The sequence below is a fragment of the Dysidea avara genome, chromosome 4 (genome assembly GCF_963678975.1).
Source record: "Dysidea avara chromosome 4, odDysAvar1.4, whole genome shotgun sequence".
NCBI classification, from domain to species: domain Eukaryota; kingdom Metazoa; phylum Porifera; class Demospongiae; order Dictyoceratida; family Dysideidae; genus Dysidea; species Dysidea avara.
This window is the reverse complement of record NC_089275.1, coordinates 50,039,226-50,060,226: the sequence shown is the minus strand read 5'-3', so window position 1 is coordinate 50,060,226 and position 21,001 is coordinate 50,039,226. Positions and strand designations below refer to the sequence as shown.

Below are 21,001 nucleotides of genomic sequence, written 5' to 3'. Positions count from 1 at the left end.
CTATATTACTATGGGGACACGCTCCTTAATGATGTAGCTGTACATGTAGCACAGTGAAAAACATAACAGAAAGACCATGCCGTACAATCCAGTTGGCTGAGGCCCACTTGAGACACTCTAATAAAGCAGTTACTCTAACACAACAGTCATGTTCATGAAAAATAGTATGCTTAGAAATTCAACAGGTACTGCAGGCTTTTTAACTAACAAGATTTATTCACACAATAAACTGTCTCAAAAGTGAAGGCTTGTTGTCCAGATCAAGTTCCTCCACAGCTAATATGTGCCACCATTATGAATTTACTACTGCACAGGTATCGCAACTATAGTACTCACGATTTCAGAACAACCTCCAGAATTAATATACGTAATCTCCCAGCCCTACTTGTAATAATATGGCAAGTTTTGTCTGAAATATACACACTGTTTCCTTTTCACTTGACCTACACTCATTGTAAAAACCACCAGAGGGTTGTTTGGATGCTTTTCAAGGCGATTTTTACAATGTATATGTGTAGGATTTTTGCAACAACAACAAAAGTGATCTATATGGGCCCGCTATCGTGGTTCATGATATCCACGTCAGAGATGGTGTGTCAACATGAATAATACATAAATAGATGTTTGTTAATTTTGAAATTATTGAAATATAGATGTCAATTACTGAAATATAGATGTCAATTACTGAAATATAGATGTCAATTACTGAAATACAGATGTCAATTGCTGAAATACAGATGTCAATTACTGAAATACAGATGTCAATTACTGAAATACAGATGTCAATTACTGAAATACAGATGTCAATTGAGTTAGTAATGCCACAGAGTTAGAGGAATTATCTTTTAATAAATTAATTAATTGATATACAATGTACATAGAGCATGCATCAACACTTGTATTGACTCATCTCTAGGCATGTGAACCCTCGCAAACCTTCTCTAACAGCAAATAAACAAGCCAGCACTTCATCTACAATAACAACAGCTGGTTACCATAACAACACCAGACCTTGACATAATAACCACATCCTACCCTCATCCTGTAACAACAGAAAAGGTTGGTCAGTTACCATAACAACAGAAGAGGTTGGTCACATGACATAACCTTATGAAGGAAGCATCATGGTGATTGTGTAAATCACATGATGAACATGTGGGGACCACAAGATAATCTACTGAGATTTTCATAATGATAGCTACAATGAAATTTACGCTTTGTACTGTAGAACTCAACACACATTTCTTAATGTAGTCGCATTTAGTCATGGACAACCAACCTGAAAAACAAGTATAGCACTCCTAGGAAAGCATAGCGCTCCTAGGAAAGCATAGCACTCCTAGGAAAGCATAGCGCTCCTAGGAAAGCAATGTATTGCGTTGGGATGCCTGGAAGCAGGTCTGGGACACACATGGATACACTACTAACACAATTGGTATTGTTACCGAGGTGTTCAACTATGAGATGTGTCCTGTAGTAGCTGTCTATCACACTATTGCTTGCAGCGAAATAGACGAGGACAGCTCTCCCCTAGGATGAGGAAGGCCCTTGTTTTAAAATACGGCAGCAAAGACATATGCTTGATACGCCAATGGCCAAACCTCAATCCAGGTGGCCAGAACAAACAGTTAACCGAATTCATTCAACTTCTCTAATATTACGTTGGTAAAATTTTATTGCATAATTAATTTTTGTCGGATGGTAGCTTCAACTAAATATTTTTAACGGTTTATAAATATAGAAGTACGGTATATATAGGTGAAGTCATTGTGGAATTTAGAGGTGCTAACCAATATAATTTACCTATATAACCAATATATAAGCTTCAAAATTACAATTCCGATACCGATATTGTCTGTGTTGGGTTGCACCTTAACATACAGGGTTTTCAATATGAACACTATAATACAAAAAGCTACAAAAGTGGTTACCAAAAAAGTTTTTGTAAAAAAAGAAAAAGGTATATATGATAAAAAAGTCTGAGCAAAGAAAAGAAGAAAAGAAAAAAAACAGCAGCTACAGTAAACTCAAACCCTTTGACACTATATAACTTCAGCTAGCTTCATGTTCTACCCAAAGTGCTACAAGATTAAGTACACAGAAATTAAAGAAATATCTGCTAAAAAGTGTGTCATTTAAAATCATCACACATTGTTAAATAAAATGCTTTGTCAGAGCTGGAGAAAACAAAGTTCGCACTTAATTGCTTCTTCCTAACTCAAGACAGACTGCAGATAATGTCACAAGTCAACAACAACAACATTAACGAGCTGTCAGAGTCTATGGTGCCACAGCAGTGTGAAGAACTGGTGTACATAAAAAGTTTAAAGACGCAGCTAGATATCATGGCAACAAACTGTCGCTCACACCAGATAATCCATTCTATAAGGAGCATACCCACTTAGAGGTCCTTGTTAAAGTCTTCCATACAAGATGAAACACAGAAAAACAGATGCACACACTAAACTGGATATCACTGGACTTGTCTGTAACAAACGTAGCTCGATCCTGACCAACCAGTGCCAGCTCACCTGTGCCATAATGGACCGGTTCAGTGAGCCTTGCAGTGCAGTACCAAGGTTAGAATGAATGAGGTGTAATCTACTCCATCATTCAAGACAGAATTTTAGCATAAACTGAAACAAAATGGCCACTTTGTAGGTGACTAACAACTTGGGAATATTAATATAGTTCTATTCAAGGAATATCTGAGTGGAATAATAATCACAAACGTGTTACAAAAGTTAATAAACAAGCACTTATCCATTAGGTACTTTTACAAAAGTTACAATGGATAAAATAATATATATAGGAAAGTATCCTACTCTCATATACCCCTGTAGAAGGGCGTATCGTGAAGTTATGATGTAACGACAAGATGTTGTGGTTTGTGATGTACGAGCAGCCGTAAAAGTGCAAGAATCATTAGCATCATTTCACACCCACGACGCTCAGGATAGCCGTATTCGCGAATGGCCTAGCAAGAAACGCCTACGAAGTGGTCTTAACCCATGAAGGAACAATTGTAGTTTGGTGAGAAATGCTTAGAGCTTGGTTGCTAGTGGCATTGTTAGGAACACGTTCTATCGATATCATGTTCAACTAATGACATCATTAGTTATACAAAGAAAAATGGGCGAACTCAGGAGTGCTACGTCATAACTTCACGATACGCCCTTCTACAGGGGTATATGAGAGTAGGATACTCTCCTCAGTATATATTATGAACTCTTGATAAAAGCAACCACCCAAACTCTCAAGTGTCAATCCAAAGAAAAGGGTCACTAAGATAAAGCTACCATGATTTTCAGATATGTGTACCAATTTCATGTGCATATTTTATGTGAGCATTTAAGTGAAGCCTGGGTGTGTATTTTTGTCTATCATTGTAAATATCCTTACATTTTCAGCATCAAGTTTTGCTACTGAGCTGTTAACTTATGACCCTTTCCAGTTCAAGATTTCGTATCACGTGATTGATCACACTTCTACTGTTTTCGCAAGCAACCCAAAAAATACAGTACAGTGGAACCTCTATTTAACGGACACTTTGGGACCAACCAATTTTGGTGAAATTTTACTGTTATAAGGAGGTTGCCCACTTTCAGAGGTAAAATTGTATTGGTAAAGGTCTATAGGGACTTCAGTAACTGTCCTTTATAAGGAGGTTAAATGTACAGTGTCCTTTACAGGGAGGGTCCATTAAAAGAGGTTCCACTGTACTCTGCCATAGCATATCAGGGAGGGTAGGACAAGACCACGTGCACTACAAAGTGCTAACAAAAATATATTTATTAAACATAGTCATACTATCTGTTGTTGGGTTGTACTGTAATCATTGATGATTACTGCTACTGTTAACATGATAGTCGTGACCACCACACATCATCATCACTGTATGTCTAATTACTCCGTAACGGCAGCGTTTTTATACTTGTGATTCACACCAATGTAAACAGCAAACTGAGCAGAATTTTAATATGTATTGTGCCCCAACGCACCCCTTTCTCTACTTTTTGTACAGAGAATATTCAATTCACATGAAATATGCACAATATTCATTACGCGTTCACACGTCATGACCTACCCCCCTGATAGCATATCCGACCTCTTTCTGTATCACGTGTCACAAATATATCCCATAGTTTATAGACAGGAAACCAGCTAATACGCCCACACTCTTATCACTCACCTGTAAAGCACGAAACTTCTTCTCTTTGGAATAATCATTTCCAGCTGCTACCACTACTACGATCACTACGGCCCCCATAATGGCAGCCCCATCTATCCAGGCAATCGCCTTCTGGTCTTCTACTGCTGTACTCAGCGTCACTGAGAGAAGCGCGCATACAATTAGTGCAATTAGTGTCTTGTCCTGTAGCGCTTCCCAGGCCAGGGCTAGGAAAGTTTTAGGCGGGGCAGAGGGGATATAGTTCACTCCAAACTCCTGTTGCCTTGCACTGGTGTCTTCAGGTGTCACGTGAACCCCATCTCGAACACTGCTGTTTAGCGAGTTAGCCAGTCCCTTGTCCCCCCCAAACTCGTCTTCTAACTGATTCAATGCGTCTTCGGCTGGTAGCCCCATGAGGGCCTTTAACGTACCGCATTTTACACCAAATCGCGACTCCTCCATCACTGCGTCGCGTTTACTAGAACAATAACCGGAATTCCCGGATACTATAATTAATATAATTTCACGTAATTTATTGAACTACAAAATAACAAGAAACATTTCAACTGTTCGCGTGACTTCAACACAGGGTCCATCAAAACTACAGGAAAGAGAACACATTACACATAATGTGTTGCTGAGCCAGTCCTTACATGTTTAAGAAATTCCTCGGCTACAATACGAGCTCTAGCATTCAATGTAATCTTCATCTCACTGATCTCTTTGTCAATGTCTTCCATAAACTAGTAGCGTTGTCATGGTTACTGGTGAGGTATACTTTTAATAATACTCACCTGAATAACAAAGTCCACCAGTTTGTGCTTGTACATTTGTTCAGTATGGAAGTTTGTGATCAGGAAGCTGATGTCGTAGCCCTGTGTACAAAGGAGGATCACATGAACCATCATAAGGGTATGCATGCAGTGTTATAAATTAGAGGTTAGAAACAGTACTTTAGTTGTTCTACTGCATTTATTATCACAAAACATTTCATCTCCATAGCAAACAATACTCATCAAGTGAGCTCATTTCAGCTCACGAAGAACACTAAGTGAGCTTGTCAGTAAATGGCGTTACTTATGATGGTGAACAGGTACAGTGTCAAATACGCAAGTAAATACAGACCACACCCACATTACAGATAACGTAACCATTCAACAAAGGAGTTTAACCATTTAGTAAAGTGTGTCTAGCTATAGTTTAGTTGATGACTCCTGTAGAAACAAAAACACCAATTTATTTTTATAAGGATCACAAATCATTTGACAACAACATCACCTTGCTGGGAGCATCCTACTGAGAGCATATACATTATAAAAGTTTGACGTGATTAAAGTTTGGTGAATTAGGTGAACTGAAGGAAATTCGCCAACTAACTATTTGACATTATCTATCGTACTGTATAGTAGGGACCACAAAGGAGTGGGTGTGGCCCATGAAAAACATCATTCAAAAACCAGCCTCACTTTTCCCTGACAACAATGAGGCAGTATTTCTTCAGATCTACCTGAAATGCTTTCAACAAGTTGATATGGAATTTTTTTTTTTTTAATTATTAAATGGAATTTTCTACTGACTGACTGACTGACTGACTGACTGCTGCCTTCAGACAAGTGTAACTCGATAATGGCTCAGGCTACGGGATTGATTTTTTCACTGTTCGACATCGCTTCGGCCTAAGAAGTGCCTTTTGACATACCGCAGTACATACAATACATTCTTCGTGGACTTACCAGTGTCCTCCTTTGTGTCCCATTCATCTTTGCTGACAGCGAAAAGTGTTGATTTGGCAGTAGCATGTGATGGCTTCCCTTCGTAACAGAAATCATCCGAACTTTTCATAGTGGCTATTTCAATTACAGAGGTGCTTTTCGAACAGTTCTTGATTCGTACTGCTGTGTAACGGATTGAACATAGCTGACAACGAAACGTAATGGATACTTCATTTTTCAGACGATATGGGGTGCACCCATTTCTTTCTTGCGGTATATTGCAGGGGTGCCTTTCGAACAGTTCTTGATTCGTAATGCTGTGTAACAGGGCTAACATAGCTGACAACGAAGCATAATGGACACTTCACTTTTCAGACAATAATTGATATAGCTGGGGCACGTGGCACCATTTCTTTCACGGTATGCGTGGGTTCACCAGTCTTAATAGTATTATTTACATTAAAAAGTTAACAAACAAGTACACAAAAAATTGGAATTTTCAACTAGAGTAGGGACCATAGTACATCAATAAAATGTACTGAAACAAGTTGGAGTAGTGCACGATATTAAATCACAGTAAAACAATAAGAAGTGTTATATCCTACTGTGCATTTCCATTATGGTATCTTGAGCACAGTAGGGATATAACACTTCTTATAGTTTTACTGTGATTTAATATGCACTACTCCAGCTTGTTTCAGTACTTTTTATCGGTGTGCTATGGTCCCTACTCTAGCTGAAATTCAAAAAAAAATTGTGTACTTGTTGAATAATAGATGCATCCCTACCGACCTGCTTCACATGGTGATTCGCCAAAATTTAAGTTAAAGAGTTCAACTACTAGGACACATCATGGTCAGTACACACTACTAGGACATCACACACCTTACAAGGACATCTCACATTACTAAATATACATTTGGGGCTTCCCTGGTAGCTTGTCAACTGATACCAGGGTGTCACCAATACTCAAAAGCCTGTCACTGACACCACAACGACAAGGGCTTGTCACTATTACCCCAGGGTCATGTCACTGATACCCCAGGGCCTTGTCACTGATACAGTAAAACCACTAGGGCCGACTATGAACCAGGCAGGAATACCTGCAGATCCCTTGTTTTGTTTCCTACTCAAATGTAAAATTTCTCATTTTTTTCTGGAGCATAACCATGACTAGTGGACCAGCGCATACTGCTGCTGTGGTAGGCAAGAAGGCATATCTCAAATCAAAGCAACATCAAACAGTAAATAAATCAAGCCTTAACAATAGTCAAGTATGCTTAGCTGAAGGAATCAGTTACACAGGAAGTCACTTAGTTGAAAATTCAGTTAAATATAAAATTTCATAGAAACTTGTTGAATGGTAGGGTTGCTCTGAAGGCACATTGTTCTAACCAACACTGCCAAGCTCTTATGAAGGAAAAGTGAGGCTGGTTTTTAGGTGATATTGTTGGGCAGGTAAACCCAAACCTCCTTCTATACAGTACTGTATGAATTATCCAATGGATCACCAATACAACGTAAAACGATATATTCACCTCAACCGGTTTCCTCCTGAGAATAAAGAAGTGTTCAGCTCTCTGCATCATAAACCTCATGAACTTCTTACATAATATTTTCTCAATCTCATCGGCCTGTCATCACAACGTGGGAGGGGGGGTGAGATGACATGTACCATGATACAAGAGGTACATACTTCATGTTGAAACATTTCTGATGACCGGGATCAAGGAACTTTCCAGTGAATCAAGTGATCAAGAAGTCTTTTTCTTGCCAAAGGTGTAAATTTAGCAACACAATAATTTACTACACTTTTACAGTAGCTGTATAAATGAGATCAATTGATTGAGTAATCATGATTTCCAATTCTTGATCAACAAGATAACAATTCTTGATCCCAGTCAAAAGTGTTTCAATCAACAGTACAAAAGTCCATTGCTTACCTGTTTGATGGCTATACTAACTCTAATGGAGTTGATGGATCCTTCAATCATAACCTTCTCCTTCTCATTACGACTAACCATTAACGGTGTCAACACAAGTTCTTTGCTACTCCTATATGGTAGATATAGGTGTGGCTACTGTACAGCTTATAGCCTGTTGCACACACACACACATACATTACATGTACACAAAACTTTCAATTTCCATAATTCATATGATGAACAGATTCTACTGATTGAAGCCAAAATTTTTGTGGAAGTGTTGAAAAAATCGAAGTTCACACCACTTCCTTTGACTTGGATCTGGCACAGCTGGGAAACGGCAGTGACCGATAATGTCGAGCCGGGTTAGTGGTAGCCAATGCCTATGGCGTCACAGCAGTGGAAAGAACATGTGTGTCGAAGAAGCAGCTTGTATGGATTTATACGATGGGAACAAGTTGGCCGGGCGCCACAGTAGCATGAAGAACAGGCATGGTTTCAAATATGGACCACACCCACATTACATGTAGCACAAAAAAACGTTTCTTCACGGAAGATTACCCATTCAGGTATTAGTAAAGTCCATCCATAGTTTAATAGAAGATGAAAACAGCCTTAAAACACTCTAGAAACAGATGAGCACTAAACAGAATTTTCTGTGACATTTCAGGACTTCTCCGTTCATCGTAACAAATGTATGTACAACATTAGATTGTACCTCCCATAATTGAATTCTTTTAGGTATTCCTATAAAATGAATAGAGTGGTTAATCACATGTTGGCCTGGGTGACTGGTCACCCACTTCAGGCTATCAGCCTGAATATGCTTGGAGGGAGCATTGTAAATCAATGATTAAAATAGTGATTTGTGATGCTTGAGGTCTTTTCTGCTAGCGGGTTTCTAACCATTTAATGAACCTGCTAGCAGGTCTCTTAGCAGATTTTAAAGACCTCATTATCATCCCAAGATCAAAGCATATTATGAATACCATTTTCTAATGATATATACAAGTTAATTCTGTTACTTTTCTGTAGTACCTCTCACAAAACCAATTTATCTGACTCACACACATCCCCAGGTATAGCACATATAACTTCTAAAAGCCTTATGTGCCTATCAATGCAATGCCCGACTACCACAGATATGGGCTGAGGGTGGGGGAAGGTGGGGGAATCAATCGCCAAATTTCCCCCGACATGGTGAACTCACTCACAACCCGAATCACTTGGCCAACGTCTGAATGCCACATAATCATAAAAATTCCCTCCTAGCCCCACTATCCCTGGGGTTTGCTAGTCAAGACTTAGTCGGGATTTATATCGCCAATACTTTCCCAGTAGGTGGGGAATAGTAATTTTCTGTGGTGCAAATCCCAACCTTCCCCCACCTCAGCCAGTATCCCTGGTAGTCGGGGATTACATTGATAGGTGCATTATAAGGAAAGTGCTATGGGCTCTAATTAGAACAAGTCCACATTTACTACCATCTAACCCAACCCGGGAGATTTACAACATCAAGTGTGCAACACTATTAACTCACTTAACTTCCACCTCGGGTTTGTTGTGTCGCTCGACCACTTGAGACTCGAAGTTCTCCAGACACATGGCCGCTGTCAATGACGCACGTACCGCGTTGAGATAAGGTTTAAGCGTCGTCGACTACAAAAAAAATTACATAAAATAAACACCATCGCATTCTGAACTGCCAGCCTACCATTTTCCCTTCCTTTTACGGCCTACGCCCTCTTCACAGTACGCATGCGCGAGTGACTCACAAAGAAGGCGATGGTGAGTGCACATGTAAATTTTGTAAAACGTTGTGTTAATAGTTAGTATTTTGTTTGCATGTTTGCGTGTACTGAATTACTATTATTAGGAGGAACTGATGATAAGATATGTCAGCCCGGTGAATCCAGCGGTCTACCCGCACCTGGCAATGGTGTTGTTATCAATAGGACTGTTCTTCATGGCTTGGTTCTTCGTGTATCCTTTTGTGTGTGTGTTGTTTCACGTGTGTTAAGAATGTTTGTGTAATGATGTGCACTCTAAATAATGCACTTATGAAGTCCCCACACACAAGCCCTCTACTATTTCAAGTGAGTGACACACAGACACTCATTGTAGGTAGATCTGTGACCACGGTCAAACTCAGTCACAGGCCAAGGCCACCAAATTTGTGCCAAGTGAACAGTCAAAGGATAAAAATTTCTAGCCCACTATCAAAAAGTACTGAAATGTCATCGCTAAGTCACAGGTGGGGATTGTATGACTCTTGTCACAGACATTTCAGTGGGTCGAAGACTGACCACAGTCACAGATCTACCTACTTACAATGTGTACCTACATGACACGGGTTCCTTGCTATTTGTAAAATCATCTAGTATTGTCCCGCCTTCACTTGTGAGGTATAACTCAGGAGTGTGTATGTAGAACAGAATGTGAATAGTTCCTCCCAATCATGCAGTGCGGTAGTACTGTATATTAGGGATCATGCAGAACTGGGCTTTTCCAACCAAAAATATCACCCTAAAACCAGCCTCAGTGTCTCATCATAACAGCTTGTCAGCATTGGTATATGTGACCGTCTCAGCAAAAACTCGACTTGTTTGCACAAGCATGCGTATTGAGAAAATCAAAATTTAAAAATAATTCGTAAAATTATCAAAGTTTTTATCGGGCCAGTACTCGAAGAAGGAAGACTCAACTCAATTAAAACTATGTACCATCTTATTCACCTGCTCATGGAGAGTTCGAAAATATTTTGTTTCGTTTCTGTAGCTTCAACAGTGTGCATGTCACGTGCATTTGTTTACAATGTGGTAAACGTAAACAAGATTGTCATTGTTTCTTCTACCAAAACTGCTTTCATATCCAAATGCGCAAGTGTCTACAAGGCTAGCAGTATACCTTGGCTGATGTGCTGATCCATGGTGAACTTTTTAAGCCAAATTACAACGTTTTAGACTAAGGAAGTTATGGCTGCGAATGTAAGCGCCTGTAGTTTATTTTCAGTATAGTTGCTGTACAAATCGATTATCTTACTCTTCCTACTGGCTAGTGCTATAATTTCACAACTACACACCACAGAAGACTGAAACTTGGTGATCCATTCCTTGAACACTGCAGATAATGTTGCTTTTTTTAAATGTGCAAACAAGTCAGGTTTTTGCTGAGACAGTCACATATAGCACAGCCAAGTCCTTCCAAAAAGTTTCTATGGAATTTTAAATTTTTTTCTATTTCACAGAATTTTATTCTGACTAACTAATGCCTTCAGCCAAGCATAACTCGACAATGGATATAGCTACGGACTTGATTTCTTCACTGTTCGACGTTGCTTCATCCCGAGATGTGCCTTTTCACCAACCGCAGTATGTACAATGCACGCATCATGAAATTTCCTTTATACCCAGTTCTTTTCGCTGACAACGTAAGATGTTCATTCACTGATGTGCTGGCCTGTATGCCCAGCTTATTGATGGCGTCTTCTTTGATTGACTTCCCATAGTTACATCAATTCATCTTTATGAAACAAGCTAGTTACATAGATTGATCACCAGTTCTATAAAAAGAACAGAAACAAGTATAAGAAAAAATAAGGAATTTTGAACTAGAGTAGGGATCAACTTGAGCACAGTAGGGATATTCACTTCTTTTTGTGTTACAGTAATTTGCTGTCATAATCAGGGGCGGATCCAGAGTTTGGAAGGGGGGGGGGCACCTTGCTGAAAAACAGTTGAAGACCAAAAAAAAAAAAAAAGGTCACAACAATAATAGCTAGTGATCCTTTACCAAATATATCACGTCTGTTATGTAAAATAAAATCCTATTTATAGCTTCATAGGTAAGCTACACTGCCTCATGAACATTGTGACTGCTTTATTAGAGTAACTGACTGCTCTATTAGAGTATCTCGATCTTGTATGCAATTTCTTGAAGGGATGGGGGGGGTTTGCCCCAAATGCCCCATCCTGGATCCGCCATTGATAATATACCAACTCAAGCTTGTTTCAATACTTTTTATTGGTGCACTATATTCAAGTTGATTCCTACTCTAGTTTAAAATTCTTAATGCTTGTTTCTATTATGGATCAAAGAAAAAAAAAACGCAGTGAAACAGTTTTAAAAAGGTGAAGGTTGCTTATACCTGTAGATATACTAGTGGACATTAAATCCCTTTAGAAACTTCAGTCTTGTATCCTTGTTTCGCCTCTTTTTTTTTCAATGATCCCTAATCCAGCTTAATGTCTGTCAGGTGTTATATAGCACTAAGATCATGATGAGATGTGGAGGAAGGCCCCAGGGGTGCTGCACATAGGCATGGGATATACTTTATCCCTAAGATGCATACTTATGCTTTAAATAGTAAAAACATACATTGACACTAAGGTTAGCACATGCCTGGCATTCTTTACTAATTTTTATCCCAAAGCTTAACAGATTCTGATTTACTCTTATGGCCTGATAGTGACTAGAGGGGGTAATCGGGAGTCCGTTAGGGCTCCCCGGTCCAGAGGAACTCAGGGTTCTGCCCACACTGGTCGGCAGTGGTTCAAAACGACCAGTACCTCTAAAAACCGACCAGTACCCTCTTAAATCCGACCAGTACAATTCTTACATATATCACTGATACACGTCCAAAATACCCTAATATAACACACAACATATCAGTTCATATTAACTTTAGGCCACCACTCAGGAATTTCTGGGCAGAACCCTGCGGAACTTGTTCCTACCACCAAACCTGGAAAGTCTACTAATTAAATCTCTATACACCTAGGATTGATCACACTAGTACACAATTACACAATACATGTACAACTAAGAGTAGCCACTAATGTTGAGAACAAGTCAGCAATCTTGAGAAGAATGCTAGGTATTCTCACTTTGCTGGTAAACAGAGCTTTTGTAAGAGGGCGTTCATCTTGAAACTGGAAGAAGGGGCCTCCTTTTGGGCCACCAACTGCCATGTAGTGCATACTGGGCATAAAGGGAAGTCGGTCTTTCCAATGTATACATCTACACCCTTTCCTAGTTTGGTCCACTTTTGATCTTCTCAAGTGCACTTTGAGTGACTGGGGGTCCTCTGTGCTGTCAATAGCTATATCTCCCCAGGCCAAGTGTTTAGTGTGGTCGAAGGACTTCTCTGTGGGTACCGTTATTTCACCAGAGCAAAAGAAGCAGAGTGTTGCTGCCGCCCACATCATAATAATGTCCATGTTTGTCCGCTGAGGTGACCAGTGTTCCTTTAGGCTGCAAGAATTGCTGGTGTTATTGGAAGCCTCACTTTTGTGGATGCCTGAGTATTGTGTATCCGGTTAATTCCTGATTGCACTAACCAGAGTTGGGGCATCAAGGAAAACTCTCGTGGCTCTGGTAGGCCCATGGTGATCTGCATGTGACGGATGGCTGCCAGGTATACCTTGATTGTCTGAGGAGATAGCTTTTGAATTGCTAGGAATGATGCGTAGTTACACAGATGAGCTTCAGATACAGGAAATGGAGTTAACACGTTGTAGAGGGAGCAAAATTCAGAAAACCTACGTATTGCAGACTGATACGTCTTTCTGGTTGTTGTAGCTATGCCCTGCTCACAAAAGTACTGAACAGTTGGGTCCAGGTCTCTGATGTCCAATCCATTTGAAGGTCCAGTAACCACTGCAGGAGAGATAAGGGTACACATGAAGGAAAAATTGGCACATGGATGTTGTGTGCAAAAATTAGCTACATGATTTCTAGAGAGGAAGTCAGCCAATGTGTTCAGGAATGTGAGTTGCCTGCAATTGGAATTGAAAATGTGCTTCAACAAAAACAATGTGCGAAGCATGTGAGCCATATATGGGTCTTTACTGTATCGCTTGTTTAGGGTGAACACTACGGCTTCATTGTCACAGTAAACCAGCACGTTGTGTCTTCTCCAGTTATGGCCCCATAGAAACGAAGCTATCAATATAGGTATAGCTCCTTAATAACGATGTGAAGGCATTGTGACTTGGTGTTCCATTGCAGCTGGAACCATGCTGTCCCACACCAGGCTCCGCAGCCCCATGATCCTGAAGCATCTGTTGTTAGGGTGGTTTCATTGTCATGTGACCCTGATATTCATACAGCACCATTCCAGTGCTCGTGCCCTGCCTGTATAAACACACTCGTGCCCTGCCTGTATAAACCCACTTGTTCCCTACCTGTATAAACACACTCGTGCCCTGCCTGTATAAACACACTCTTTCCCTGCCTGTATAAACACACTCGTGCCCTGCCTGTATAAACACACTCGTGCCCTGCCTGTATAAACACACTCATGCCCTGCCTGTGTAAACACACTCATGCCCTGCCTGTAAAACACACTCGTGCCCTGCCTGTATAAACACACTCGTGCCCTGCCTGTAAAACACACTCGTGCCCTGCCTGTATAAACACACTCATGCCCTGCCTGTATACACACACTCGTGCCCTGCCTGTAAAACACACTCGTGCCCTGCCTGTATAAACATACTCGTGCCCTGCCTGTATAAACACACTCTTGCCCTGCCTGTATAAACACACTCGTGCCCTGCCTGTGTAAACACACTCTTGCCCTGCCTGTAAAACACAGTCGTGCCCTGCCTGTATAAACACACTCATGCCCTGCCTGTATAAACACACTCGTGCCCTGCCTGTATAAACACACTCGTGCCCTGCCTGTATAAACACACTCTTGCCCTGCCTGTATACACACACTCGTGCCCTGCCTGTATACACACACTCGTGCCCTGCCTGTATACACACACTCGTGCCCTGCCTGTATAAACACACTCGTGCCCTGCCTGTATAAACACACTCATGCCCTGCCTGTATAAACACACCAGTGCCCTGCCTGTATAAACACACCCGTGCCCTGCCTGTATAAACACACTCGTGCCCTGCCTGTATACACACACTCGTGCCCTGCCTGTATACACACACTCGTGCCCTGCCTGTATACACACACTCGTGCCCTGCCTGTATACACACACTCGTGCCCTGCCTGTATACACACACTCGTGCCCTGCCTGTATACACACACTCGTGCCCTGCCTGTATAAACACACTCATGCCCTGCCTGTATAAACACACTCATGCCCTGCCTGTATAAACACACTCGTGCCCTGCCTGTGTAAACACACTCTTGCCCTGCCTGTAAAACACAGTCGTGCCCTGCCTGTATAAACACACTCGTGCCCTGCCTGTATACACACACTCGTGCCCTGCCTGTATACACACACTCGTGCCCTGCCTGTATAAACACACTCATGCCCTGCCTGTATACACACACTCATGCCCTGCCTGTATAAACACACTCATGCCCTGCCTGTATACACACACTCATGCCCTGCCTGTATACACACACTCATGCCCTGCCTGTATAAACACACTCGTGCCCTGCCTGTATACACACACTCGTGCCCTGCCTGTATAAACACACTCATGCCCTGCCTGTATACACACACTCGTGCCCTGCCTGTAAAACACACTCGTGCCCTGCCTGTATAAACATACTCGTGCCCTGCCTGTATAAACACACTCTTGCCCTGCCTGTATAAACACACTCGTGCCCTGCCTGTGTAAACACACTCTTGCCCTGCCTGTAAAACACAGTCGTGCCCTGCCTGTATAAACACACTCATGCCCTGCCTGTATAAACACACTCGTGCCCTGCCTGTATAAACACACTCGTGCCCTGCCTGTATAAACACACTCTTGCCCTGCCTGTATACACACACTCGTGCCCTGCCTGTATACACACACTCGTGCCCTGCCTGTATAAACACACTCGTGCCCTGCCTGTATAAACACACTCATGCCCTGCCTGTATAAACACACCAGTGCCCTGCCTGTATAAACACACCCGTGCCCTGCCTGTATAAACACACTCGTGCCCTGCCTGTATACACACACTCGTGCCCTGCCTGTATACACACACTCGTGCCCTGCCTGTATACACACACTCGTGCCCTGCCTGTATACACACACTCGTGCCCTGCCTGTATACACACACTCGTGCCCTGCCTGTATAAACACACTCATGCCCTGCCTGTATAAACACACTCATGCCCTGCCTGTATAAACACACTCGTGCCCTGCCTGTGTAAACACACTCTTGCCCTGCCTGTAAAACACAGTCGTGCCCTGCCTGTATAAACACACTCGTGCCCTGCCTGTATACACACACTCGTGCCCTGCCTGTATACACACACTCGTGCCCTGCCTGTATAAACACACTCATGCCCTGCCTGTATACACACACTCATGCCCTGCCTGTATAAACACACTCATGCCCTGCCTGTATACACACACTCATGCCCTGCCTGTATACACACACTCATGCCCTGCCTGTATAAACACACTCGTGCCCTGCCTGTATACACACACTCGTGCCCTGCCTGTAAAACACACTCATGCCCTGCCTGTAAAACACACTCGTGCCCTGCCTGTATACACACACTCATGCCCTGCCTGTATACACACACTCATGCCCTGCCTGTAAAACACACTCGTGCCCTGCCTGTATAAACACACTCATGCCCTGCCTGTATAAACACACTCATGCCCTGCCTGTATAAACACACTCATGCCCTGCCTGTATACACACACTCATGCCCTGCCTGTATAAACACACTCATGCCCTGCCTGTATAAACATACTCATGCCCTGCCTGTATACACACACTCATGCCTTTGTATAACTAAATAAACTTCACTAGACTGATAAGTTGTGAGATATTATCACTATATTCATTTTTCTGGAAAAATCATGTTTTGTCATAAGCTGGTCAGGGTTTTGTGGTAGTTAATGCATTCCATGGAATATTTTGACCTCAAATTACATGTTGATGTCACATGTGTCCCTGATCGCTAGCAGCCCTTCTCAACACAATACTCTCTCACACATTGATCTATGTGTTGATATGTGTTTATATGTAATGGCTGAAGAGCAGCTTATTGAGGAGTGATTTCCTTAACTGTGTAATGTAGTTATGAGGTGACGTCTACCAAGTTCTCGCGCAGTTTAGTGAAGGAGTTGCTACTGTCGTTGTGGGCCTCATTGTTTATGGGATTTGGAACGTTATTCTTGTTACTCTGTGTTGGAATATATGTGTAGTATTAACATGTGATGAACATGTGATTAGTTGTTGATTAGTAAGAGATAATCTGTGAAAGTTGTAGTCACATGTGACTAAGGTTATAGTCATGTTTGAACTGGGATAGTAGTCATGTGTGACTAAAGTTGTAGTCATGTTTGAACTGGGATGTGTGGTTAAGTCATTATGGAAATGATATGTGCTGAACAGTTACTATGTCAGACTTCCTGAGTAATAACATGTTTGTGTTGTTACAGAATGTCACAGGGTATAGAGTTGTGTATTTCATTGACAGCACATAATATAGTGTGTATGTAGATGACTAAAGTATCAGATTCAGTTATTGGTGAACCTTAAGATAAGTATTGTAACTTGTAAGCAATTAACATGTATATATGGTATGTGAATTGTGAATAAATTTTGCCATGATAATATCGAGTTGATTATGTACAGTGTTGGGCAAGTTACTTTGTAAAAGTAACTGGTTACATATTACTTGCAACAGAACTATTTAGTTACAGTTACATATTACCCATAAAATAAAGTAACTGTAATAATATTACATATTATATTACTTTGTGTCCACAGCCTTAAGCTGTCACGTGTGAAACTACCACTTTATCACGTGACATGATTGCGTTGTTGGACAATGTGCAAATCTTGGTTATAAGTAAGAAGCTAGTGAATAAGCTTCATTCAATAGGCCTCGTTACTCCATTGTGGTTAGGCGTTACTCAGAGGATTACTAACGAGATTAGTAACTTCGTTACTTTTAGTAATAATATTACGTCATATTAGACTCGTTACAGTAATTATATTACTTAGGTAACGCGTTACATTTGTAAGTAAAGTATCTTGCGTTATATTACCTGTTTTCATAGCAGCGTATTTTGTTATATTACTTTGTTACCACAAAAGTAATAATATTACGTAACGCATTACTCCCAACACTGATTATGTATATTATCAACTCTTGATAATATGACATAAGAAAATATATATTGTCCAGTGCTACTACTAGCAGAGTTATATGTTAGGTGTACATACCTCCTGAGTGGAGTATTGTTCTACATCATAATGAGTGATAGTGTATACATTGGTTGTTAGTTGGTTAATAACACGTTATATGATAGTTACTGTATTACATTTTTGTGATTTCAAGTCTCTTGCGTGGGCATTCTGTGGGTTGCTTTGCATCTGTGGGAGCTGGTGCAATGTATTAAGAGACCCATCTGTATCAGATGAGTCCCATACAAATATTAATTATTGTGATATTCCTGTAGTGTGCTTTATTTTAAATCTCTGTACCATGTTATAAAGTACCCAGCTAGTTATGAATATAATAACTATGGTTACAGACAAAAGTGTAACTGTTACATCTTTGTCTCATCTCTCTTGGGTGTGATGCATGTGACTGGCCTAGCCCAAGCCCAAGACAACATGTGGCCATATATACTCCTTAGCTTTGTGTGCTAATAGTATTGGCAAGAATAAATAATAATTTACTGCAGGTATTGGTATGAATTTTACTTGTGTATACCATGTGTCCTGTGTACAATATCCTCTACTTATATAGCTGCGTGTGGGTCTCAGGAATGCCAAATGGTGACACAGGCAATTTTAATTCTTAGGAAGGACGTTGGTGAGCTGTGAAGTCAGATGACCAACATGAAACTGCAGTAGGGGAAAGTCCATGCAGTGAGCCATTACCAATTAGTGTTATTATCACAATTTTTTAAATTTACAAAAATTCATAAATATTATAGGTTTTTTGACTGTTATATTCAATTACTTGCTAACGAATTTACTCAAGATGAGAAAGAAAGCTGATGACTATTTTCTTAAGTTGTAATTTTGTCATATCTCTAATTCTGTTCACAGAGCAGCACATCGACACTATGACACCAGCGTTTACAGTGTCAACCATGAAGGAGTAAATGAATTGCACAAACAGATAAAAAAGAGGTGCACATAAACTACAGATAGTCAGATACTGTAATACGCAAGCTGTATTATGTTGTCTGCATATGTCCTTTCATAGAAGAATTACATGCAGGACATGGACCTAAGAGAAGAGGGACGATGAAAGTAGTCAGGTGTTACACGTCCTACTAACCACTGTGGAGATCTGACAGTGTGTGTATATGTGTACCCTATAATAATTGGTGACTGTGCACTTATGCAATATAGACTTTGGATTACCTACATTTTTGAAATGCTGGAACATTGAATAAAGCATTGAAGGAAAGTGGATATTGTCTACTCCTTTGTAAACTCTGTACGATGTACCTGCTTGGGTGATTCAGTAAGTTATTTGTGCTGCATTGACCCTGTGTTTCTAGCAATCCTGAATCTTCAAGGTGCACAAGTGCTGAATATCACAGCATGGTACGTGGCATGCAAGATGGGGGTCACATGTATGTTTTATATAGAGCACTCCAAGAGCAGTTAGTTTGAGAGATACCAATGTGAGTAGAGTTATACTGTATGGTTTTGCTAATTTTCATCTGATGTACTACAGCAGTCCCACAAGTTCAATGCACCTACTCACCTTGAAACTGGCATTGGTAAGTATATTACAACATGTAAAGTATGAACATTAATGTTAACTATTTGCAGATGAAGAAATGATGTGATTGTTCTCAACCGTATGAAGAAAGCAAGAATTGGGTAGTGTTGTGGGTCCTTGCTACACAGCTCAGTGATGATCAGCAGAACAGTTATAACTGAAAACTCATTGACTATGAGGTTGTTTTGCCTTTTTTTTTTGTTTAAGTTTCATTATTGTACAACTGTACTTTGTTTTGGCTCACGTGAAATAGCAACAATAAATCGAAAGCGACGTCATTAATTAAAAGGGTATTTCGGAGGGGATATGGGCCGTACGAGGGCAAGGCGTGGGTCTAGCAGAAGCGTATACAGCCGTATTGAGGTATGTGTGACTCTGTGTGACTCTATAATACGATTATACTCGTGACATATACAGAGGTGCCGTCTAAGTTAAGAGTCCAGGTTCGGGACAGACTGATCTATACGTTTGGGTTGACGCTACACGTATGTAATCAGTCTTTGTTTATATACGTGCTGTAGACGCTGCTATACCGATCAGTCTATGCCTCTCGTTGCGCTGTGTGAGTATAGCTAATATGATTTGCTATTATTCTCCACCCAATACAAATTTCCTAGAGTGATTGTAGAAATTATAATTACTTAGCTACTAACACAACCTATCTTGATAATCACTTCTGTTGTTGATCACTACCGTTGTGGCTGCTATTGATGTCAATTTGATGTGGTGAACCAACACATACTGGGTAGAATGGCACCAGGCAAACCAACCAGCTAAATCAAGTTATTCAAAATAATGATGTGGACATTTTCACCCATCTTCCACCTTTTATACAATGTTACAATTGAGGACAGAACAACCGGCCGGTCACTATTACAATTCATTTAGCTAATAGGAAATGTTCTACTCAGGGGCGCTCACAGGGGGGGGAACTGGGGCATTTTGCCCCGGGCCCCAGCCTGAAAGGGGCCCCAGGAGGCCCCATGAAGGGCCCTCTGAATACCTGTTTAAAAGATTGATATACTCTAATAGAGCAGTCACAGTATTCTTCAGAGGAGCAGTGTAGCAAGCTTATAGATAAGGAGATATGGTTGGTGATGGGTAGTTATTGTCAGCAGGTTGTGACCTTTTTTTTTTTTGGCCTTCAACTTACAGTTTGGGTGAAGGGCCCCACTTTAACTCTTTGCCCTGGGCCCCTTAATTTCTCTGGGCAGCCCTGGTTCTACCCCAAGTCAATACAATAATACCCCCTACACAATATTCAGTTACTAGCAGAAAAGGATAATGAGTTTGAAAGGAATAAGATTACTCATTGGCACATGAAAGAAGTTATTGAACTGATAAAAATGGGTGGTTAGACAAAGTAGTTTCCATCCTGCTAGCTACAAATGTGACCTGGTCTACGAAAAGGGGTCTTATAGCCTTTTCAACTGCATGTACTTGGCAACCTAGTAACTTGACTTGTAAATGTGGTATCACCCTGAAATTTGGTCCCCTTATACCCTAACATAGCACTTTGGCTTG

The 21,001-nt window shown here is 40.8% G+C and overlaps 2 protein-coding genes and 1 long non-coding RNA gene across 4 annotated transcripts in view; 1 reads left to right on the top strand and 2 right to left on the bottom strand.

Moving 5' to 3' along the window:
* LOC136252655 (plasma membrane calcium-transporting ATPase 2-like) overlaps positions 1-4,646 on the bottom strand; it is a 29,066-nt gene extending 24,420 nt beyond the window's left edge. The window contains exon 1 of the mRNA XM_066045187.1: positions 4,193-4,646. Within this exon, the coding sequence (XP_065901259.1) occupies positions 4,193-4,633 (441 nt within the window). The 5' untranslated portion in view covers positions 4,634-4,646. The remainder of the gene's footprint in view (positions 1-4,192) is intronic.
* LOC136252656 (actin-related protein 2/3 complex subunit 4) lies at positions 4,646-9,648 on the bottom strand. Its single transcript, XM_066045189.1, has 7 exons — positions 9,523-9,648; positions 9,349-9,467; positions 7,827-7,938; positions 7,422-7,517; positions 4,966-5,046; positions 4,825-4,914; positions 4,646-4,772 (listed from the first exon to the last, which is right to left on the bottom strand). Exons 1-7 carry the CDS (start codon positions 9,523-9,525, stop codon positions 4,767-4,769), a joined length of 507 nt encoding a protein of 168 aa, XP_065901261.1. The 5' UTR covers positions 9,526-9,648; the 3' UTR covers positions 4,646-4,766.
* A 7,275-nt stretch (positions 9,649-16,923) lies between these two features.
* LOC136252657 (uncharacterized) lies at positions 16,924-19,746 on the top strand. Of its 2 annotated transcripts, XR_010699742.1 has the most exons (6): positions 16,924-18,873; positions 18,950-19,044; positions 19,099-19,213; positions 19,269-19,376; positions 19,430-19,475; positions 19,528-19,746. It is a non-coding gene; the product is annotated as an uncharacterized lncRNA (long non-coding RNA). The 2 variants fall into 2 exon arrangements; XR_010699741.1 differs by having other exon boundaries at positions 19,099-19,376.
* The last annotated feature ends 1,255 nt before the right edge of the window (positions 19,747-21,001 follow it).